This window comes from Dipodomys merriami, unplaced genomic scaffold, assembly GCF_024711535.1.
Source record: "Dipodomys merriami isolate MVZ:Mamm:240054 unplaced genomic scaffold, mDipMer1.0.p SCAF_33, whole genome shotgun sequence".
NCBI classification, from domain to species: domain Eukaryota; kingdom Metazoa; phylum Chordata; class Mammalia; order Rodentia; family Heteromyidae; genus Dipodomys; species Dipodomys merriami.
This window is the reverse complement of record NW_027204826.1, coordinates 16,319,488-16,340,130: the sequence shown is the minus strand read 5'-3', so window position 1 is coordinate 16,340,130 and position 20,643 is coordinate 16,319,488. Positions and strand designations below refer to the sequence as shown.

The following is a 20,643-nucleotide window of genomic DNA, read 5'->3' as shown; positions in this document are numbered from 1 at the left end:
CCTCTCTTTCAGTGGGCTCCTGGTCTGAAAGCACCCTCGTGTGCAAGCTTGCTATTTAAAGGCACCTTGAGAGGAGTCCCCTGCCTCATGCGTTTATACATGAGGCCAACATGCCCGGTGTGCTTGGGAAGTCAGCACTTCCCCATGATATCGCCGACGGCCTTTTGGCCATGGTGACATTATCCAGCTTATCCAGCTCAGGCTGGCTGCGTGCGGATGGCTCCCATAGATCGTTTTTGCTTAGTTGAAATGCTTAGGCCCATAGGAAGTACCGCTAAGGAATGCGAGAGGTAGCTAACCTCGCCAGCGCTCACCTGTTCTGAAGTGGACACTTCAGAGCAAATAGCAGGAGTTCTCAACTGTGTTCCGACACACACGGTAGAGTTGTTGTTGTTGTTTTCTTTTATAAACGCCAGCAAGCAGCACAGTGAAGCAATTAAAGAACAATGAAGCAAACCTACTTAAATGACCGTAACCTCACAGGGCTCAAAATTCTGCCCTGGGAATGTAAATTTGGGAGACCTAGGGGAAATAAACTCTCCTGCCAGAGTAGTTGAAGCATCGCCAACAGGACTCTTCCGTGCTTAGGTAGGTGAGTGGGAGACAAGACTTGTTTCTTTTTGTGTGCCGCATCCTGAGCTCCAGGGTGGCTTCTGGGCATCTTTGATCCTATGCAGGAAAATAGTGAAAACAACAACAACAATTCTGCACACCCCACTGGGTCTATAAAAAAGAATCCTCCTCTGAACCTCCTGTCGCCTTTGACGCCGGTGGCATTTCGTCTCCCCAGAGTTGTCTGGTGGCATGAGGTTATGGCTGACCTTACAGGAGGCACCGGAAGCCCCAGGCAGATAAAGTGAGCGCTTCAGGATCGCCTACGCCTGGATTCAGACCAGTGCTCGAGAAACGAGCTTGGATTAGAACTCAGGGCCCCTGTGGCATTCAGCTGTTGCTCTTGCTTCCCAAGATAAATCTCTCCGCCTGCTAGGATGACTTGACTTTTACAAGATCTTGATTTCCATTTTAATAATCCCCAGCCTTCCCTCGACTCTGCAAAGGAATTAAATTTAAATATGACATTTTCTTTAGAAGTCAGGAACACGGAGGAGAAAGAAAAGGAGGAGGCAGGTAGTCAGATTTTTTTTTTCTTCCCCCTCATCATGAAAGCAAAATCCTTCTGTTTCATTGAAAGCTTTTGTTCAGATCCTTCGGGGACAGGTGTAGGACCATGGGCTGCTTCCCGAGCCTTTGCACTCTCCAGTTACCCTCCGGAGACGCCAGGAAAAACCTGCATCCCACAGCCCAATTCTCTACTGGGGACCCACCCGTATCAGCATTAAGTGATGTAGCTTGAAGATAGTCTTGTCAGTCTAATTGATCTTGAGCCCTTGCCTCTCCTGTCAGAGCTGTCTGTCTCCTTACCCATAATCCTCATCACTTTGATAGCCCGTCAGGAATAGAGGACTTGGCCCAGCCTTGCCTTCATCCAATAACATTATGAAATTGATACTGACACTTCCATTGGCACTAATTTCACTAAGAGATTGGAGCCAGAGGACAAGTGGTTTAGCTTCATGGCAGTTAAACTTTCCAAGTAGATCAAGATGGCCTGAGATTGATTGACCTGTACCCCGAGGAAGAGGGGAGGGAGAAGGGAATGTAGGGAGGAGGGAGAGGGGAATGGAAAAATCAATGGTGGCATCATCATCATCATCATCATCATCATCATCATCATCATCATCATCATCAAAGTGATATTTATTGACTTGTCCAGGAAGGACACTGCCCGGTGTGGACATTCGGACAGACAGCTTCAGATGCGCTTGGGAAGGTGAGGGTGTGTTGGCTAGGGTGGTTCACTGGTCTACTTGTGACACTGCCCTCTACTGTCTGGAGTCCGCAGCAGCAGTTGCGTGTACGTACCTGGGATGCATCTTCTCCATCCTCTGCTTCCACACGTAGAAAGAAAAGGCCCATGTTGTCTTTTACTGAGGGGCGACTATATCATCAAAGCGAAGGGAGCACTTTTGTGAATTATTCGTGGACAGCAAGTCCTGGGAAAATCAGGATGCGTTAGTCACCGTCCTTTTAGGAGAAGGGCTACTTTCTTACCTGGATGTCTTTAGCTTAACGATGCACTGGGAGACAGGCTTTTGCCAGGAGACGCCAGCAGGGAAGAGAAGGTTATATTTTTCTTTATTTGATTAAACCAACAGATTACCAGGTTTAATACGATTACCTGCCTGGAAGTCATTGCAAGAATAATACCATAAAAATGATCGCAAGCAGCCACAAAACCGAAGGAGGATATGCAGGTTCAGATTAGATGCTTTTAGTCTTTGGGTTTTTACTTTTAATTTATGAAGAGACTCTCCCTCCGTGCCCATCTGCCTTGCCACACTCCCTAGAAGTACAGTGGTATTTGGTTTTCTGTGGTGTCAGCTGTGATCGGGAAAGGCTAAATGGAAGAACCCAGAAAGAATTATTGGTGAGTTTCACTTATTTTGCTTTTTGGCTTATTGAGACAGGGTCCCCTATGTATTTCCAGGCTGGACTTGAGCTCACGACCTGCTCTCTGAAAGCTGGGATTACAGGCATGTGCCGCCCTGTTCGGGAAACCATAGGTTTTAAATTATATGCTCTTCTGGGCATCACCATGAAATCTCACACCTTCTCGCTCCATCCTGCCCAGGATACGAATTATCCTGCTGTCTAGCGGACCTGTAGTGGGGGTAGGCACCCACCTGTGGGTCACTTAGCGGCCATCTGAGTTACCGGGTGACGGTGGTGCTGGATCATGTACGTATCGAGTTCTGAATCCGTTGTGGCTTCAGACACCCACTGGGGGCATGGTCTGAAGACATCACACTTACATATGCGCAGACCAGTGTGTCTACAGATCCCCGTAGGCATGTTTGGATGGACAGCTGTTCATGGCTGGCTTCGTGGGCACTCTTGCTCAGAAGCATGGGTGTGAAGGAGCACCCGTGGGGTTCCTGGTGGACAGGCGTGCGATGCCCTTGCCTCGCTGTCCTGGGTGTCCGGCGGGGCTGCCGCAGGGCCGGGGATGGCGGTGGAGGGCAGCTGTGTAAACAGGAGCAGGTGCTCGGGCTTGTAGCGCGTGGAGTGTGGGAGAAGAGATCACAGAGCGGAGAGGGTGCTATTTCCATTGATCCCAGTGTTATATTTATACCTCCACATGCTGGAAATCAATCGCCCCTCTGCTCCCTTGCCACCCCTGGCGTAGAGCTGTTCCAATGAAAAGCTTATATCATCTTAATGGCTTGTCTGTGAAAGGGACGAGCAGGCCAAGGGATTAATAGAGGGTGCCCAGGCCCAGGCCCAACTGCTGTCCAGGTGTGAGGGGAGAGGAGGCGGTTGCCAAGGCTCAAGGTTACTTGAAGATGACAGCCCCGGAGGAAGTGGAGAGAGGATCTTGGAGGCCGGGGAGGGGAGGGCGGGCAGAGCTCTGGGACGGGGCAGGCGCTGTGCAGCTGGGATAAAGATGTGGGCAGATGGACCTTCGGCCCGGAGTCCCTGCTGGATCTAGGGATCTGTCTTCCTTGCTCTCCTCCCCTCGGAGTGTTTCTCTGGTGCTGCCTCAGTTTCCCAGGTGCATGTGTAGCACAGTCCACCACACGTGTGTGCCCCTCCTGTCGGCCTCTTCATGCGTGGGTCCCGTGGACCCCAGGGCTCTCCACAGTGAGGCTGTGTGTCTCTTTCCTCCTCTCTAGTTCCTGACACGGTGGCACTTCTGTGGCTTTCCCTACAGCCACTGTGAGCAAGAGTGCTTTTCGCTTTTTGTTTTGAGGCCATCATCACTCTGGGGAAAGAAGTTTGAGTTTTCCGCAAGGGGCCGTGGGTGACGCTCTGGCTCCTCACATTCTTAGGAATACGTGGAAGACGCCGCGGGGAGGGAGGATGGAGCTGCGGACAGGTCTTCAGGGGAGATCACCCCCCGTGGGGGTCTCACAGAGGCCGCTGGAACTCATCCGCAGGTAGCATAGGCCCCGTGGGACGGTGGCAGCTGAATTTATAGGTGTTGAACTCTGAGCTATGATCTCATTGTGTTGGGCCAAAGAACGCCAGCATCCTGTATTTGCAGTCACCTTGGGTGTGCAATCGGAAGGGGATGATTTACCTCTGGCCGATGCCTAGAACGTTCCGTAACACCCTCTGTGTGTGGAATCCTCGGGGAAGGTGGCGATGTGTGGCTCTCCAGGCTGCCCATGTTTCCCCATGTTTTGGGGGCAACACCGGCAGCTCCAGCCGGGTGTGACCGTTTGCAGGTCTGAGCTTCCCCGGCAATGTCCCAGTTTCTCTCCTAAATGACGCCAGTGGCCCCTAAGAGTGAACCTCAAGGGAGTAGAGATTGGTACCTGATGTAGCTCAGCAATATGGCACCCGCCTGGTCTGTGCAAGACCTTGGGTTCAATCCCTAGTGGCACCAAAAAAAAAAAAAAAAAAAAAACCCAAAGCCCGACTGGCATGGGGGAAATTATAAAACCTTGAGCCTTTTGTTCCCACGAGAGTTCTAGAAGGAGCCCAGCACCCGGTGACTCACATTTGTCATCCTAGCTACTCAGGAGGCTGCAATTTGAGGATCGTGGCTCAAAGCCAGCCTGGGCAGGAAAGTCTGTGAGACTGCTTGCCGATGAACCACCAGAAAACCGGAAGTGGCGCTGTGGCTCAAAGTGGTAGAGCGCTGGCCTCGAGCAAAAGAGCTCAGGGACAGCACCCAGGCCCTGAGTTCAAGCCCCAGAGGGGCACGCCCTGTCCAGCAGCCCGGCAGGACCCCTGCCCCGGAGGGCACCCCGGGCAGCGCCAGCCTGGCCAGGAACCCACGGTGATGACCTGTCCGCAGACATGCTCTCGGGCACAGTCCGTGTTCCCTTGGCGTCTGTCCCACATCTGCCAATAGTAATTAAGGACTTGCCTTTCTTTGGTGTGACGGGGAGGGGTCCCGCATGGGCCGGGCCGTCCCGCATGGGCCGGGCTGGCGTGGTTTGCGTCCCTGTGTTGGTTGTGCTTTCCCTCCTTCTCGTTTGTGAGTTCCCGCACCCAGCTTTGTGTGCTGTGCTCTCCCACGGGGGAACGCGGCCACGGCTGATTTTTTTTTTAATCAGGAGGAAAAGGTTGAGGTTTTGAAAAACTCATTTTCTTAATCCAAAGGTTGGCTTGTTTGCTTCAGTCTGACACATTGCAAAAAAAAGGAAGAAAAAAAAAAAGCAGGAGACCCTCGCAGCTTTGTTTCCTTTTACCTCCCCCGCCACGTCCTAGCCGGTCACAGACCTCCCCTCCCTCCCCCGCCACGTCCTAGCCGGTCACAGACCCCATCCCCCCTGCCATGTCCTAGCGGGTCACAGACCTGCCCTTCCCCCCCACCCCGGTCACGTCCTAACGGGTCATAGACCCCCTCCCCCCCGCCACGTCCTAGCGGGTCACAGACCCCCTCCCCCCCGCCACGTCCTAGCCGGTCACAGACCCCCTCCCCCCCACCACGTCCTAGCCGGTCACAGACCCCATCCCCCCCGCCACGTCCTAGCGGGTCACAGACCTGCCCTTCCCCCCCACCACGTCCTAGCCGGTCACAGCCCCCCTCCCCTGCCACGTCCTAGCCGGTCAAAGACCTCCCCTCCCCCCCCGCCACGTCCTAGCCGGTCACAGCCCCCCCCCCGCCACGTCCTAGCTGGTCACAGCCCCCCCCCATGTCCTAGCTGGTCACAGCCCCCCCCCAAACCAGCTGCAGGCAGAGGAGGAAGAGGAGGAACTTGCGTGTGGAGAACTCTGCTTTTTGGGGGTGGGTGTGAATCTTGTTGTACGGGTTGGGTGCCGGCTGCTGAATTGAGGCCTTCCAGTGGCGATGACCGCGGGATGTGCTAGTGCCGCCACCCCTCCTGTCACCGGTGCCCGTGCTGGGCTGGGGTCTCCTCGGGCCTGGCTCCGGGGCTGGGCCTGTGCGGCTGGGCTGGGCCTTGTGGTTCCCAAAAGGGCCACACAGGAAGGAGGGCAGTCCCAGCTATGGTGACCCCCGCCTCCCCCCCGCCCCGCCCCCTCTTCCCTCCAAAAGGGGCTTCCTTTGGAAGGAACCGGAAAGATGACAAAGAGGAGAATTGACGCGGAAGGTTCTGGCCTTCGGATTTTACAATTCAACTTTTAAACCCTACCTTCCCAAAGCTGTCCGGCAGGCCCACAGTGGAGGGTATCTAGAAGCATGTCCTTGGATGTGTTGGGATGGATCCAGGCACCCCTGGATTCACACCCAGACCTGTGAGCCCAAACACTTAGTTTCAGCCACACTTGAGGAGAAAATGTACAGTCAGACGGAAAGAGGAAAGTCTTTGGAGACGGAGATGAACAAATGCGGTCTCAGACATAATTCACTTCCCGGTTGGGTGATGGATCCATTGGTGGATTGGTTTGTTTGATGCTTCTTCATTTCATAGTGAGGGCTTTGTGCTTGCTTGTCAACTAAGTAGTGTTGTACCTCCTGAACCACACCCTCAGCCCTTGTTGCTCTGGTTACTTTTTAAATAGAGTCTCACTTTTTTTTTGTCAGTCGTGGGACTTGAACTCAGGGCCTGGGTGCTGTCCCTCAGCTCTTCAGCTCAACCTGAGTGCTCTACCACTTGAGCCACAGTGCTACTTCCTGTTTTCTGGTGGTTTATTGGAGATAAGAGTCTCATGGACTTTACTGCCCTGACTGGCTTTGAACCTGGATCCTCAGATCTCAGTCTCTGGAGTAGCTAGGATGACAGGTGTGAGGCAGCAGCACCCGGCTTAAAGAGACTCATTTTTACACAGTGTTGGGACATGATCTTCCTCCTATTTATACTTCCTGAGTCCTACTCCGCTGTACTAGATCTCATTGGCTGAGCTCTGTCCCTGGGAACTTTTTGCCCAGTCTGGCCTCAGATCTCAGATTCCCAAGTGGCTGGGATTACAAACATGCACCACAACACCCAGTAGGCTGGGTTGGAAACTCACGAGACTAATTTGAGGATGAGTTTTCTTGCCGATCACACGAGAGTGGCCGTAGTGTTTGAGGGTCCGAGGAGATGGGAATAGAGAAACCTATCAGAGACGAGATAGCTGTTTAACCAATGTCCCTTTATTTTACCCTTCCCGTTCCTTTTCGTTAGAAGTCTGGGGGGGGGCTCTGAACTGGTCTCTGGTGTTAAGGGAAGGGCCACTGTGTGCACGCTGTCCGGGCAGATTCTGTAGTGTTGGGCAGGGACTGAATCTCCTTGGGGCCAGCTTCCCCGGACCCTCTTTTTTCTCACTGTGAGCTCAGGGGCAAACAAAGTGTCCAGGTATCGCTCGCCAGAGATTTCCGCAGAAGAGTCCGGCAACTCCCGATTCCTTCCGGCAGTCGCAGGCTTAGAATCCCGTCCCCCCCTGCCTGCCCCCCTCCCCCCCCCCCGTGTCTGGGGCCCATCTTGCTTGGGCCGATGGAGGTCTCTCTCCCCGGTTGTCACCAAACCAGATCCCACCTTGTGAATCAACCACCTGTGAATCACCAAGCCATTCCCTTGTTTTATTTCATTTTCCCAGGGGAAGGGAAAGGAGGAGTGGGGGCAAAGGCTCTGCAGAGACCTTCCTTCCCACCCCGCCGGGTGAGAGGCTCTCGGGTGGGGCTTGGTTGAGCTCCTAGCGTCTAGAAGCTCTGGGTGGCAGCAGGACCCCGCCACAGGTCTGAACAGGCCTTGGGGGAGAGGCGTGTGTGCTGAGAGCCGGGTGGACGTGGGTCCCTGAGGGCCCCTCTCGGAAGCTTGGACCCCCAGGGGTCTCCGAGGAGGGCCCTCTGCCTCTCGGTGTGTATCCTGGCACGGTGCAGCTGTGTTGTCACCACGTGATCAGGAGTGGACGTGTGAGGCCCGCTCGCTCGTGAGCAGGTGCGAGGTCGGAGGACAGCGGCCCCGGCTGCTTTTGCTCACCCGCCCTGGGGGGGTCTGGCCACCTTGGACATGATGGCACGTGCCTAGCACCCCGGCTATGATCACGGTTCAGGTATGTGCTGGGTCCAAAGGCGAGACCCTATTCCAAATAGCCAGTGTTAAAAAAGCGCTGGAGGAAGTATGGCTCAGGCGGTAGAGCACCTGCTTGGCAAGCTCAAGGCCCACAGTTCACACCCTAGTGCTGCTAAACTAACTAACTAACTAAACATTGAATGCATTGTCAGCGACAACCAAGTCCTTGCTTCCAGACTTGTGCCAGCCACAAGCCTCTCTCCGGTCTTCCTGGGTGCTCCAGGGCTTTAAGCACCGAGTGCTCCCTGTGGAGCTCTTCCTGGGCCTCCCCCTGCACGCAGGGCCCTGCTGGCCCACGCCTTTGCTGCCCACCGTCCTTTGACGTACCTTCTTTCTTGTGTCATTGCAATATCTACGTCCTCCTTCTTTGTACACAAATAACGTCTTTCTTTTTCTTGTGTCTGCCAGTACTAGAGCTGGAACACAGGATCCCTTAGCTTTTTTTTTTTTTTTTTTTTTGCTCAAGGCTGGTGCCCTACCACTTGAGCCACAGCTCTACTTTCATCTTTTTGCTGACTAATTGGAGAATCAGAATCTCGTGGACTTTCCTGCCCAGGCTGGCTTCCAACTGAGATCCTCAGATCTCAGCCTCCAGAATAGCTAGGATGACAGGCGTGAGCCACCGGCTCCCGGCTCAGACCTGGGGAGGGCCCGAGGGTGGAGACCCGTGCTTAGTTTTCCTTGTTTCACGGGAGGTCACTGTGAAGTTCTTCAGGAAGTTTATGAGGTGTTTTCCGGGATGGAAAACAGGTGATTATGGCGAGCATTTGGCCAACCACTTATTGCTACTTTTGCACACAGTCCATAAACAGCCAGCCATTTGTCATGGATTGGAATAAGCCTGTCCGTGCTGACGGAGTGGAATCCAGCGTCCTTCGGCGTCGCCTGTGCGTCTTTCCACTTAGTTCTGCCTCATTGGTGCTCCGCCTCGCTGTTCAGTGCGAAATATGCTCCCCATAAACTCCAGCAGGCTGTAATGGATTTCCACAGTAGAAATCCCGTTGGAGCTGCAGGCCGCAGCACAGTGGGCTCTCTGTCTGGGGACCCGGTGCCTGGCGAAGCGATCACCGTCGCCGTCGTCTACAACACTGCTGCTCGTACAGAGCCACACACGGCCCCGGCTGGTTCTCTCCACAGGAGTGGTATTTTGTCTCTGGGGGGGGGATCACGGCATCAGATACAGTCACTGTCCTGCCAGGACAGGCCACGCTTGTGATTTGGGTCAGGTTGTGCTTAGAGGTCATCCCTGGGTTTCTTTGGGGGTAGATGGTGGTGGAGCTGGGGTAGGCAGAGATGTAAATGCTGTCTCTAAGGGTCTTGGGGGGCAGGGGGTGGGGAGGTGGAAGGGGGGGGTCAGCAGGCCGCCTAACATCAGGCTGATAGCGACCGTCCTTTGGGAGACCTGGCTCCGGTTGGGTGAGGAAGGGGTTGTGGCAGAGTCCAGTGGAGGCCACACCACCCCCCTCCCGGAACCTGAGCCATGCTGAGGGGCTCCGGGCCTCTCTAAGCCTCTCACCAGTGATGCTATCTGGGCTGTTCTTGGGGATCAGGTAGAAAGCGTCTCCTGTCCTGATGCCTGGGTGCTACCCTCGGGCACCAACTGAGTCTGAAGCCCTGTGGGAAGAGCCCAACGTCAGTAGTAAAGTTCCCAAGGAAACGAGATAGAGCACAAATCAGTCGGGTCATTTTTTTTTTAAAAGAAAAACAACAAACCCTGCACTGCTACTTAAGCAAACAAGCTTATTACTTTTTTTTAAACTCGTTATTTTGGACTAGTGCAGCGGCTCAGGTTTGCAATCCTGGCTACACGGGTGGACGCGAGAGGGGAAACTGAGGCACAACTGGGGTGTAAACGTTTACGAGACTTGCTCTCAACCAACGAGTAGCTGGGTGCGGTGGCTCCGTGGTAGAGTACCTGCCTAGCAGGTACAAAGCCTTGAGTTCAATCCCCAGCTCTGCCCAAAGAGGAGGAAATGGAGAGGCACGTCACAGCGATTCAGTTCTGTCTTCCAGTGGGTTCTGTGGTGAAGGGACGGGTGACATGTTCTGAACTCGGCATTCAGAGCAGGTGGGGCGGCAGGGGGGTGGGGGGCGGTCCTCTCCTAGCGGGACTCTCCTAGCTCTCGCAGAAGTCGTGGTGGGAGGAGACGGGAGCTGCGGGCAGGGCAGGGAAGGACCAGAGGTGACCTCACCGGGGTCCCATGTCTCTCCTGGTGTGTGCAGGTCCCGTGGCCGTCATCAGCGGCGAGGAGGACTCAGCCAGCCCTCTGCACCACATCAACCACGGCATCACCACCCCCTCCTCCCTGGACGCGGGGCCCGACACGGTGGTCATCGGCATGACCCGCCTGCCCGTCATCGAGAACCCCCAGTACTTCCGCCAGGGCCACAACTGCCACAAGCCAGACACCTGTGAGTACCGGGTACCGGGTCCCACCCCTTCCGGGGAGGCCGGGGGGCACGGCCCCGGGCCGTGTAGCCAGGGTTCTGGAACCTACTGCCAACTTCCCCCTCCCTTTATCTCAGAATGTGGCAGGGAGATGGCAGTGGTCAGGGTCCCTGGGGAAGGGAGGGACACCGATCGGAGCCTACTTCCCTCTCTGGTTCAACCAGGGCTGCCTGGGGGCTCTGGACAGGGGGAACGCTGTCCCCGTGAGTCAGGACACCTAGATAGGCCGGTCCTCTCTGGAGACCTGGCCTAGGAGTTTAGGACCGATACAGCCTGAGTCTGTCGAGACCACAGCCCCGAGGTCACCCACCAGAGTGTCCGACCAGGTCTCCGTGGGAGGGGAAGTGGAGGAAGGGCAGGGCAGCCCGTACCTCGGATGGGAACATCCCCGTAGCTGCCCCTCCCGGCCCCTGGAGAGTAGGAACCATCCGACTGCCGGGAACCTTGGCGGCCTTGGCGGCCCTGCGACGCCTCCTCATCTCCCACCTCCTGTCGCTCATAGCCCTTTCCTCTCGCATTTCTGCTGAGCCCCCCACACCATCCCCTTCTGAGCTGCTGGAAGTTGGTGGCTTGTCCCTCCATCCTCCATCCATTCCCCCTTGCTGTGTCCCTAGGTGTGAACTCTTTTCTTTCCCCCTGTTTTCAAGGGAGGCCTTCCCCCTCCCCGCCCCGGAGAGCTGGGCTGCAAGGGACTGACCGAGAGCTGGTAGGGACTCAAGCAAGGAGCTGGGTCATAGCCTTACCTTGCAGCCAGGGGCACGGAGCTTTTGGGGGGCTGTGAGTGCCCCCTCCCCCTCTCTGTCCCCCAGGCTGCCTGCCCGTGGCTTCTCTTCACATCTCTTTCTGTCCTGGATAGGCCTAGCGTAGGGTTTCGTTCTGGTCTTGCTCCCCGCTCTGGGCTGGGCTCTCTGTACTTGGGCCAGGCGCTTGTGTAGCTCACAGAATAGTTGCTGCTCCCCCTGGATCATCCTGCAGTCTGGGGGGACCTTTGGGCTCTGTCCTCTCAGACTCTGCTTCTATTTCTGTAACTCCAAGGCCAGCGTGAGGTGGCCTTTCCCCCCCCGGGGAGGGAGGGTACGGGGTGGGGGGGGACCGGGCTAGACTCAGGACTAGGCCACCATCTACCTCTCAGCCTTGAGTCTCCTCCAAAAGCGGCCTTGGTATTGACGAGAGGAAGAATACCTGGGCTCTGGACAAGGGCTGGGCGAGGAAGAAAGGTATTCGTGTTTCAGATGCGCAGCAGAAATCGATCAACGCTTCCGGGCTTGTGCTCTGGCTAAACCGTCTCGATTCAGGTCAGGCTCCTTGTAGGACTGGCTGGGCGTGGGCAGAAGGAAAGTCTGTCTGGGCCGCTGTGGAGGGAGGGATGTGGGATGCCACTGGACTCGGGCAGAAGCAGCCCCCGCTGCGTTGACTACGGGCACGGTCCTTGTTATCCAAGCTAGTTCACGGCTACACTGCAAACGAGACAACCCCGAACCCCGGCTCCAAGGGGAAAACGCAGCCTTAGGGTCCCGCAGGTCCCCCTCTCACAGGGTGCCATCGGCGAAGCAGCCTGCTGTCTCTGGGATGTGGGACTGTCTCCGGGACCGGTGGCCGATGGCGCAGTAGCTCCGGCTGATCTAAGCCCCCCCCCCCCTCCCGTGCCGCGATCCTCCCTCAGCTCGGCTGTCCCCAGCTGGTGGTTTAGAGCTGGGCTTGGCCGCCATCTTGAAACACAAAATCACCTTCACCACCCCTTGAAAAAGCCCCCAACTGGAAAATGTTATCCTGAGAAGGATGATAAACACCGAAAGTACACTTTTTTGATGTTTGTGTGTGTGTTGGTACTGGAATTTGAATACCAGGGCCTACGCACAGTCCCTTGCTTTTTTTTTTTTTTTTGCTCAAAGCTGGTGCTCTATCACTTGAGCCACAGCTGTACTTCCAGCATTTTTTGCTGGTTAATGGGAGATAAGAGTCTCTCAGATTTGTCTGTCAGGGCTGGGTTTTGAACCATGACCCTCAAATCTCTGCTTCTGGAGGAGCTAGGATTATAGATGTGAACCAGCAGCACCTGGATTCTTTTTTTTTTTTTTTTTTTTGGTCAGTCATGGACTTGAACTCAGGACCTGGGTGGCTGTCCCTGAGCTGTTTGTTTTGCTCAAGGCTAGCACTCTACCACACTGAGCTGCAGCACCGTTTCTGTTTTTCTGGTGGATCATTGGGGATAAGAGTCTCACGGACTTTCCTGCCTAGGCTGGCTTTGAACCGCGATCCTCAGAGCAGCTGGGAAGAGCAGGCGAGGCACCCCGTGCGCAGTCTGAGCTGGTGGCAGCCACCTGGGCCATTCAAGATGCTTGTCACTTTGCACAGCCCTGCATGGCCGTGCAGGCACTGAGGGATCGGTTTGGGGATTGCACGTGGACTTCAGGGGGGAGGAAATTCACAAGTACATGGCGGATGGCTCTCACAGAAAGCACGCGGGGCTTCCATCACTGTGGCAGAGCCACGGGCACTGGCCGGCTGTGGGTGACTCAGCAGCCCTCCTCCCTCCCCGCCAGGCCGTCCTCGGAGGGGGAGGCTCACGGGCCGAGAGGCAGCGGGGTAAAGGCTTCGGAAACATCCCCGTGCGCCCCGGGAGTCTTGCCATGTGCACGGGACAGCTCTGGTGCTGCCGGCAGAAGCTGGGGGGACCCCACCCCTGTGGGGGGGCGGTGGCAGGAATGGGGGAGCGGGGGAGAAGATGGGGTTCTCTTCTGACTGGAGTGCTTTCGGGGGCCACACGCCCCTCTGCTCCCCGCATCCTATCTGTCTCTAATCTGGTGTGTCGCGTCGCTCAACACGTGCGCATCAGGCAGCCGGGGTACTCGAGGGTGGCCTGGTACCCGCACCTGATCAGATGCCCGAGCCCCCTCCGGTGTTGCCCACCAGACCCGCCCGATGTTATCTTTATTTTCTACTCCCTCCCCGCTGGCGGGAATGTGTCCCGCCTTCCTGAATATCCTCAAAGGGGGAGGAATCAAGGTGTGCCGACTCAGCCTTGCACCTCCCCCCACACTTAAGCTTCCTAATTGAGGCACTTCTGATTGTTAATGTAAAGCCCCTGGATTGTCTGAGGCACCAGGAAAGGCTTCTCCGGTCACACAGCCGAAGGGCGTTTCCCTTGGGCTGAGCCCCACAGAATGAGACGCCCAGGGGGTGCCTGGGAAGCAGGGAGCTGTGTGTGTGTGTGGGGGGGGGGTTGGTTCCCTGTGGAGGTTGATCACCTTGGGCTTTCCAGAGGTTTCCCAGGAGGCTGGTCTCCAGCCCGGCCCTCTCCACACTCCTGGATCTCTTTCCCTCTTAGCTTTCCCTGAGGTCTTGCTGATGGCCCTCATTTCCCCGCCCCCCCCCCCCCCCCCCCCGTCTCTTTCAAGTTGGCCCCCGTGGGATTCTGTCTCAGGGTTGGAAACCCCTACCCTTCTCTCCCCTGTTCTTACGACTGTTACAGACCCAACCAGGTGAGCTGGTAACTCCGACCCGAGGTCTTCTTAGGCCTCACTCTCTTGAGATTAACAACCACAAAAAATCCATCCTCTGTTCCTTTTCTTCCTTCCTATGCTCAGTCCACAGATGTGCACTGAAGCTCTAGGCCCCGGGTCTAGAGCAGGCCCATCTTCCCTTACACCCCATTGGCTACTGCACAGCCATTCAGAGGGCTCAGCCTCAGTTTCTTTCCTTTTCTCCCCACACCCAACATACCAGCTCACAAGGCAAGAGCATCTCGTCAGAGCTGGAGAGGCTCGGTCCGAGGACTTTCTCTTGAGTTGGGACCGAGCTAGTGCCTCCTTCTCCTCCAGGCCAATCAGTCACAGAGCTTGCCTTTTCTGGAAAAAAAAAACAAAAACATAAAGAACTGCCGAGGCCAGTTTCCCAGCTGCAGAAGGGAGCAGAGATTCTGCGTGCCTGGTGCAGTATTAATAGTGCATCAGTGTGATATAGATTTCTGTCACCATCTAGACTAACAAACATCGCTCAGCACAGGCGTGATGATGGGAGTTTATTCCCAGCCACTTAGCTCAGTGTGATGGGCTCGGAGATGAAATATAGAAAATGGGTTTCTCTGCTTTGGGGGTTGCAGCTGGGAAGGGAGGGCTGACCCGTTGGAGGCCCCTGCCTGTGGTCTGCGCGGAATGCTTGACGCAGATGACCGCCCTCCTTTCCGCCCTGGGAGATATCGGGGCTACATCTTGGTGAAAGTAATAGTGACATTTAGGGGAGTGTGTGTGTGTGTGTGTGTGTGTGTGTGTGTGTGTGTGTGTGTGTGTGTGTGTGTGTTCTGAGGATCTCACACTCACGAGGCAGGTGCTTTTACTGTGGAACCACACCACAGCCCTGAATTTTGCTGGCTCCCTTTGAGATCGTGTCTGCGTTCAGGCACACAGTCTGTCATCGTGAGAATAACAGGCACGCACTGCTGCGTCCACCACCCCATCATGGGAAGATCTCCCACACACTCTTCCGCCTCGCTTCACCTTTAAATCCTTCCAATGGCTAGCTCCCGGGCAGCTGGGACAACGGGTGTGAGCCACGGTACCCGGCATGATGGTTGGTGTGAAGCCTTTGTCCTCGCCGGTTGGGTAGCGCCGGGGCCTGGATGGCCATGTAGCCATCATGAGAACATTTGAAGTGGTCATAAGTTTGAGGTCATCCCTCTCTGGTTTTCCTTTAAGCCTCTTTTCAGACCCAATTAGAATTAAGTGGCAGATAATCTGGAAATCCTGAATGGCTAGGTTTTGTATGCCCAAGGTCTCTGGAGGAAGCGGGTACTGTGGACACGTATTAGTCCCTCCCCATTTCTTCTAGGAAGACCTGGATAATGCGAGAATGGGATACTTTGGGAGTCCAGAGAATAAATCTTAGGTCCTCTGGCCCAGATCAAATATACTCATGACTTTGTCCTGACACCTTATCCCCTAGGAACTAGCCTCTGCTGGACGTTCATTCTTTGGCTGGTCCAGGAGTCAGTCCAACCCATGCATGGTACTTTGCCATCCCAGGTACTTAACATAATGCTATTTCTCCCAAGTTGTCAGCAACCTATGGATTATGGACATACCTGAGCGTGTCGTTCAGTGCTATCAACAACTAAAGACAGCAATTCGCTTTCATCTCCCCCGGCCAAAGGAACTTGTCTTCCTATCGATCATGTCAATGTCAGCGACTCCATCCTTCTCTTATAATCACACAAAGTTCAGAGCTGCAGGCAGGCATACTAATTAAGTAATTAGGTATAATTATGCTCACTGTAAACACATAGTAAATTGGCTGAAACAAAGCACTTGTCAGGGGAGGGGGTCAGGACTTGCGTCATGGTCCGAAGTGAAGCATGATAGTTATCCCCCCAAGTCAGGCTGGAGTAATGGTGTTTCACCGTGGGACATGAGCCCAGGGGATGGTTTGTCATCCAGAATCCTGGAAACAAGACTCCTCATCTTCCTGGCATGTTTGGACCTCAGTCTGGTCTTCAAGGAGCGGGAAGACGAATTCCCCTCCAGAGATCCTCTCCAGCTCAGGTTTCCCAGAGATGTGTGTGTCTTCCGTTCTCCCTAAGCTTGCTTTTATGTAACAGCCGGTCTGTCTGGGGATTCGGAACCGGCAAGGAGACGCACCGCAGTCAGGTAGGAATCAAAGGATGGGCTTTATTGCTTGGATCTGAAGAAGTTTGCTTGGTCTTAAAGCCAAGATGGGCAGGGAGGAGCTGCCATTTCTAAACTTCCGGCAGCGGGGTTTGTCCACTGAGTTCGCTTGGTTAACTCACTTTTTGTTAAGTCACAGAGTTTGGAAGACCACCCCCAGAGAGTCTCACTCTTCTTTATGAATTCTGCCCAGACCCTGCTCCTCTCATCCCTCAGATAAACTGCTCGCAGAATAAACCACAAATAGAGGCTGAGAGGAGGGGCTTTGAGCTACTTCCTGTGAGAGGAGGGGCTCCATCCCAGGAGAGATGGAAATTCTGACTTTATGCTTAAAGCTCAGGAAGAGGGAAAAGATCCCATGGGACTTTAAGTCCAGGGTCCTGCCCCGTGGTGGTGGTGGTCCTTACTAGTTGTCCTTTGTCTAGACATCCTCCTCCAAGAGGGTATCCCTTCTCCCCGGCTACCTTTAATCCAGTGCTTTCCAAACTGCCCCTTGGGGGCAGGGGGTGTTAACCTGAATTCCCCCCCTACCCTCTCCCCACCCCGTCGCCCAGTTCAGGGAAAACCCAGATGACATCGATTCCGTGCTGTGGGATTCTGAGCCTTGAGTGTCAGGTCAGCAGGACTTCCCAGGAAGAGCCTTGGGCTCAGCCACGTCCCTCCTCCCTCTCCCCAGCTGTATCGCACCGTTGGCCACGGGTGACCATCACAGTTTTCCCCCCAGCCCCTGGAAGGGATGGGACGTGGTTGCACTTCAGCGGAGTAGGGGATCCTGGGGCATGGCATTCTTCCAGGTTTCTGGTGGAGTCCCGCATGCTCTCCGGTCACACGGCTCGGGGCCCGTGGTGGCTGTGTGCCCAGGAGTTCTTGCAGGTGTTTTTCCAGACTTGGCGTGGAAGGTCAGAGTGGAATGTGCTCTTGATCCAGGGTTGGGCCTAGCAGTGGCAGAGCACTCAGGCTGCGAGCGTGGGGTGGTCCCAGACTCTCAGATCAGCACATGCGTGGCTATGTGCTAAGCGTCTGTCCTCCCCAGGCTGCAGGTAAGAAAAGGTGACTCAGAGGGGAGTTTTCCTTGCCCTGAACTGCCAGGAGAATCTGAAAATGCTCCGTGAATCTTGCACGAGAGAAGCACGCGTGTGATCCTCCTCTCCTTGACAACCGTATTTTTACAACTCCCATTACAATTTCTGATGTAAATACGCTGTTGGGGGAAATCAGTGTGATGCTACCGAAAAGAAAGTAATGTTCTCCAAGCTGGGAGTTATTTCTGCAAAGATAAGAATTCTCCCCTCCAGTGATTTCTTTTCTCCTGCTACTGTAAAGAAATAGCATTTTTATCACCCGGCCCCGTAGCCACAGAGATGTTCTTAGGAGTCGGGACTGTAATATGTTCGTTGTCAGGACGTGATGGATGCAGATGAGTTTGCAAGGCTCCGGCCAATTTCCTTTTGGGTTAATGAAACTGGAAAGCTGTGGGTTTCACCGGAGGATGGCAGAGAGATTCGTGTGTGTATGTGTATGTGTGTGTGCATGGGTGCGTGTGTGCATGTGTGTGTGCGTGTGTGTGTGTGTGTGTGTGTGTGTGTGTGATTGTTTGAGTTGTTCCCCTTAATAGCAGAATTTATATTGGAGGAGCAAATCTTCCTCATCCACCAGCCTTTATGCAGTAAATACCAAGAGGCCTCTTAAAAAAATCACACCTACGTAGAACCCTCCATAATTAGGCTCCAGTGCCTACTTTGTACCTTTGGCTACAAAAGTGGGCCCAGGCCGGGCGCCGGTGGCTCACGCCTGTCATCCTAGCGACTCAGGAGACTGAGATCTGAGGATCACGGTTCAAAGCCAACCCAGGCAAGGAAGTCCATGAGACTCTTATCGCCAATGAACCACTCAGAAAACTGGAAGTGGTGCTGTGGTTCAAGTGGTAGAGCACTCGCCTTGAGCTGAAGAGCTGAGGGATAGTGCTCAGGCCCAGAGTTCAAGCCCCACGACTGACCCCCCCCCAAAAAAAAAGTGGGCCCAGGTCTTCATCGTATCTGTCCACATGTCCCATGTTTTGGACGCTTGATTGTATAGGTTGAGACATATTTTGGTTCCGGAAAGTACTAGCCAATCTCGGTCCAGCGAGAAGGTGGACAACAGCCCACAAGTTAAGGCATGAGGGGAGATACATTAGGATTCCAGCCGGGCTTTCTGGTGATTCTCTCTTTTGCTTTACCGTCAGGTGAAATTCCCCTCATGGTTATAACATGGTGGTAGAAGCTTTGGGCATGATTGCGAAACACAAGGGCCAGGCGCAGCCACAAGGGTGATGCGTCTTCCTGTGAGTGGCCCGGAATTCCTGTTCTCACTGGCCAGAAGGACGCCACGTGTTTATCCCTAAGCCCATCACTGCTAGGGGGCATGGGATCGCCACGAGTTGTGAGCCCCAGACCCTCCAAAAGCCAAGGGTGGAAGTCCCCCCCCCCCACCAGACGCGTTCCTGTGTGGAAGGTGCTGTGCACCTCCGCCGAGCCCGGGCTGTGACCAACGAAGAGGAAGTGGCTGTCAGCAGTGACAGCGCCTGGCCACTTGGCCTCGCCAGTGCTGTCACCGTAACTTCTGGGAGTAGCCGGGGGCCGCCCAGGGCACAGGGGACGTTAGACACCATGGGACGTCTCCCCGGTGGCATGGATCAACGTAGGGAGGGCAGAGCGGTCAGCCTCGCCGTTCGGATCCAGAAACCATGTGGACATTCAGGGCTGTGCCTTGTGCCCGCAGCTGGCTTTTACAAGGCCCAGTCGTCTGGACTGCGAAGGAGGGTGTGGGTTTCTGGGGGCACCGATGCCATCGGGTGTAGTTTCTGGAGACCCCGTAGGAACAGGCACTGGTGGTGCAACAGAGGCTCAGCCGGACAGTTGGAGGAGAGCGGAGAACCCACAGGACCGAGTCCCCGCTCAGGCCAGGCCCTGCACTTGGCATCCGTTAATGCCACAGTAAAGCCCCGCAGAGCTGATTGTTTCCTGTATGTTGGGCGGGGAAGACAGTCCGAATGAAATACGTTAATAAATTGTTTCGTCCTCACAGAAACCGCGTGGGGCAGATGCTCTTGACTTGACCCGTCTCGTTGAAGGGGAAACTGAGGCACGGGGGCGGTTCCAGTGCACTGTAGCCTCACAGCGAAGCAATGGCAGGGCTGCGACACCCAGAGCGCTCTTCTCAGTCAGTCTTGCTCCCTGCAGGACATCAAGGGCACGAAGTGTCATGGTCCCCCGCTCTGCCCACGACATCTTCCCTGGGGACTGTGGAGAAGTAGAGAGACTTGCCCAGGGACCCTGGCGGGGTAGAGATGGAGCCAGAGTTGGATTCAGGGGTATGGAGTTGGCTTATTCTGTAGCCTGGGCGGTTCTACTTCACGCGAGCTTTCACCTTTGACACCCTGAGGGTGGAGAATTGTGGACGAATGTGCTAGCTTGGGTAACACAGCGCCCACCGCCAGTGAGCACCCGCAGGCAGTATCTTTCTAGAAGTGTTCTCCATTCCCCCTGCTCAGGAGGCCCAAGCAGGGGGCGGCGGCGGGGGGGGGGGGCTCTCAGAAGCCAGGTCCAGCCTAGAGGCCAGTGTCAGGAGAGGCAGAAGGAGAGGAACAGAACGGGAGGCTTTGGCGTCCCATTGTCTCCCTTCCTGGCCACGTCACCTGCATTTTAAAATACAACTTTACTGTTTCTCTCGAGGTGTTGTACGGCAGGGGTTACCATTTCTTAAGTCAGGTAAGGAGCAGGTGTCTTTTCGCGTTCCCCCAGCCTCCCCTGACCCATCCCTGCCCACGCTTTACACCGGTTATTTTTGCACAGTGTCGATACCCTTCCCCACGGGGCCTCTCCCCTGGTGGGGGGGGGCTGCGTTAGCTACTGTTCCCCAGACCTAGAAATGCTGGCGGTGCAGCCCTTTTCTCCCCGCCGCCGCCGACCGGATTCTGCTGAGGCAGACGGCCCCGGTGTCCCTGGTCACGAGGAAGTGTTGGGACTGAACTCCTAATGGCTCATTGATTGGGCGAATTATGCTCGGTGTAATTCTGAAAATAGATTTTAAATGCGTGCCCGGGGGATTTGTGGGGATTTGTTACTTGGAAGCTTTAACTCAATCGTGGCTCCCTTGACAGATATCGGTGTGTGTGTGGGGGGGGAGTTTGGGCCTCAGCCATGTCCCTCATCCTCCCCTCCCCGACAAGGCCAGGCCCGTGGGTCAGGATGGGCAGAAGGCCCTCCGCTTTGCACCCAACTTGGGGGAAGCGGCTGCTGTAAACCCCTGACTCCATTTCAGGTGGAATGATGACAGCATTGAGGTCCAGGTTCTCCTTGTTTCCCCCTCTGAAGTTAAGGAGGGAGGAGGTTACCCTCTTCTTAAATTCCCGGCTCTCACCTTTCTCAGAGTGGTCATTCAGGGTCAGTCCTTGGAGACTCTGTCCTGATGCTATCTTGTCTTCGACAGCCTTGGATCCCAGACCTGAAGGGGGTGGGGGGGC

At 55.2% G+C, this 20,643-nt stretch overlaps 1 protein-coding gene across 4 annotated transcripts in view; it reads left to right on the top strand.

Annotated features, from left to right (window-relative positions):
* Ntrk3 (neurotrophic receptor tyrosine kinase 3) overlaps window positions 1–20,643 on the top strand; it is a 227,872-nt gene that overhangs the window by 122,251 nt on the left and 84,978 nt on the right. For all 4 annotated transcript variants that reach the window (XM_070043209.1, XM_070043208.1, XM_070043207.1 and 1 more), the window contains exon 12: window positions 10,254–10,442. In XM_070043209.1, coding sequence (XP_069899310.1) covers window positions 10,254–10,442 — 189 coding nt within the window. The remainder of the gene's footprint in view (window positions 1–10,253; window positions 10,443–20,643) is intronic.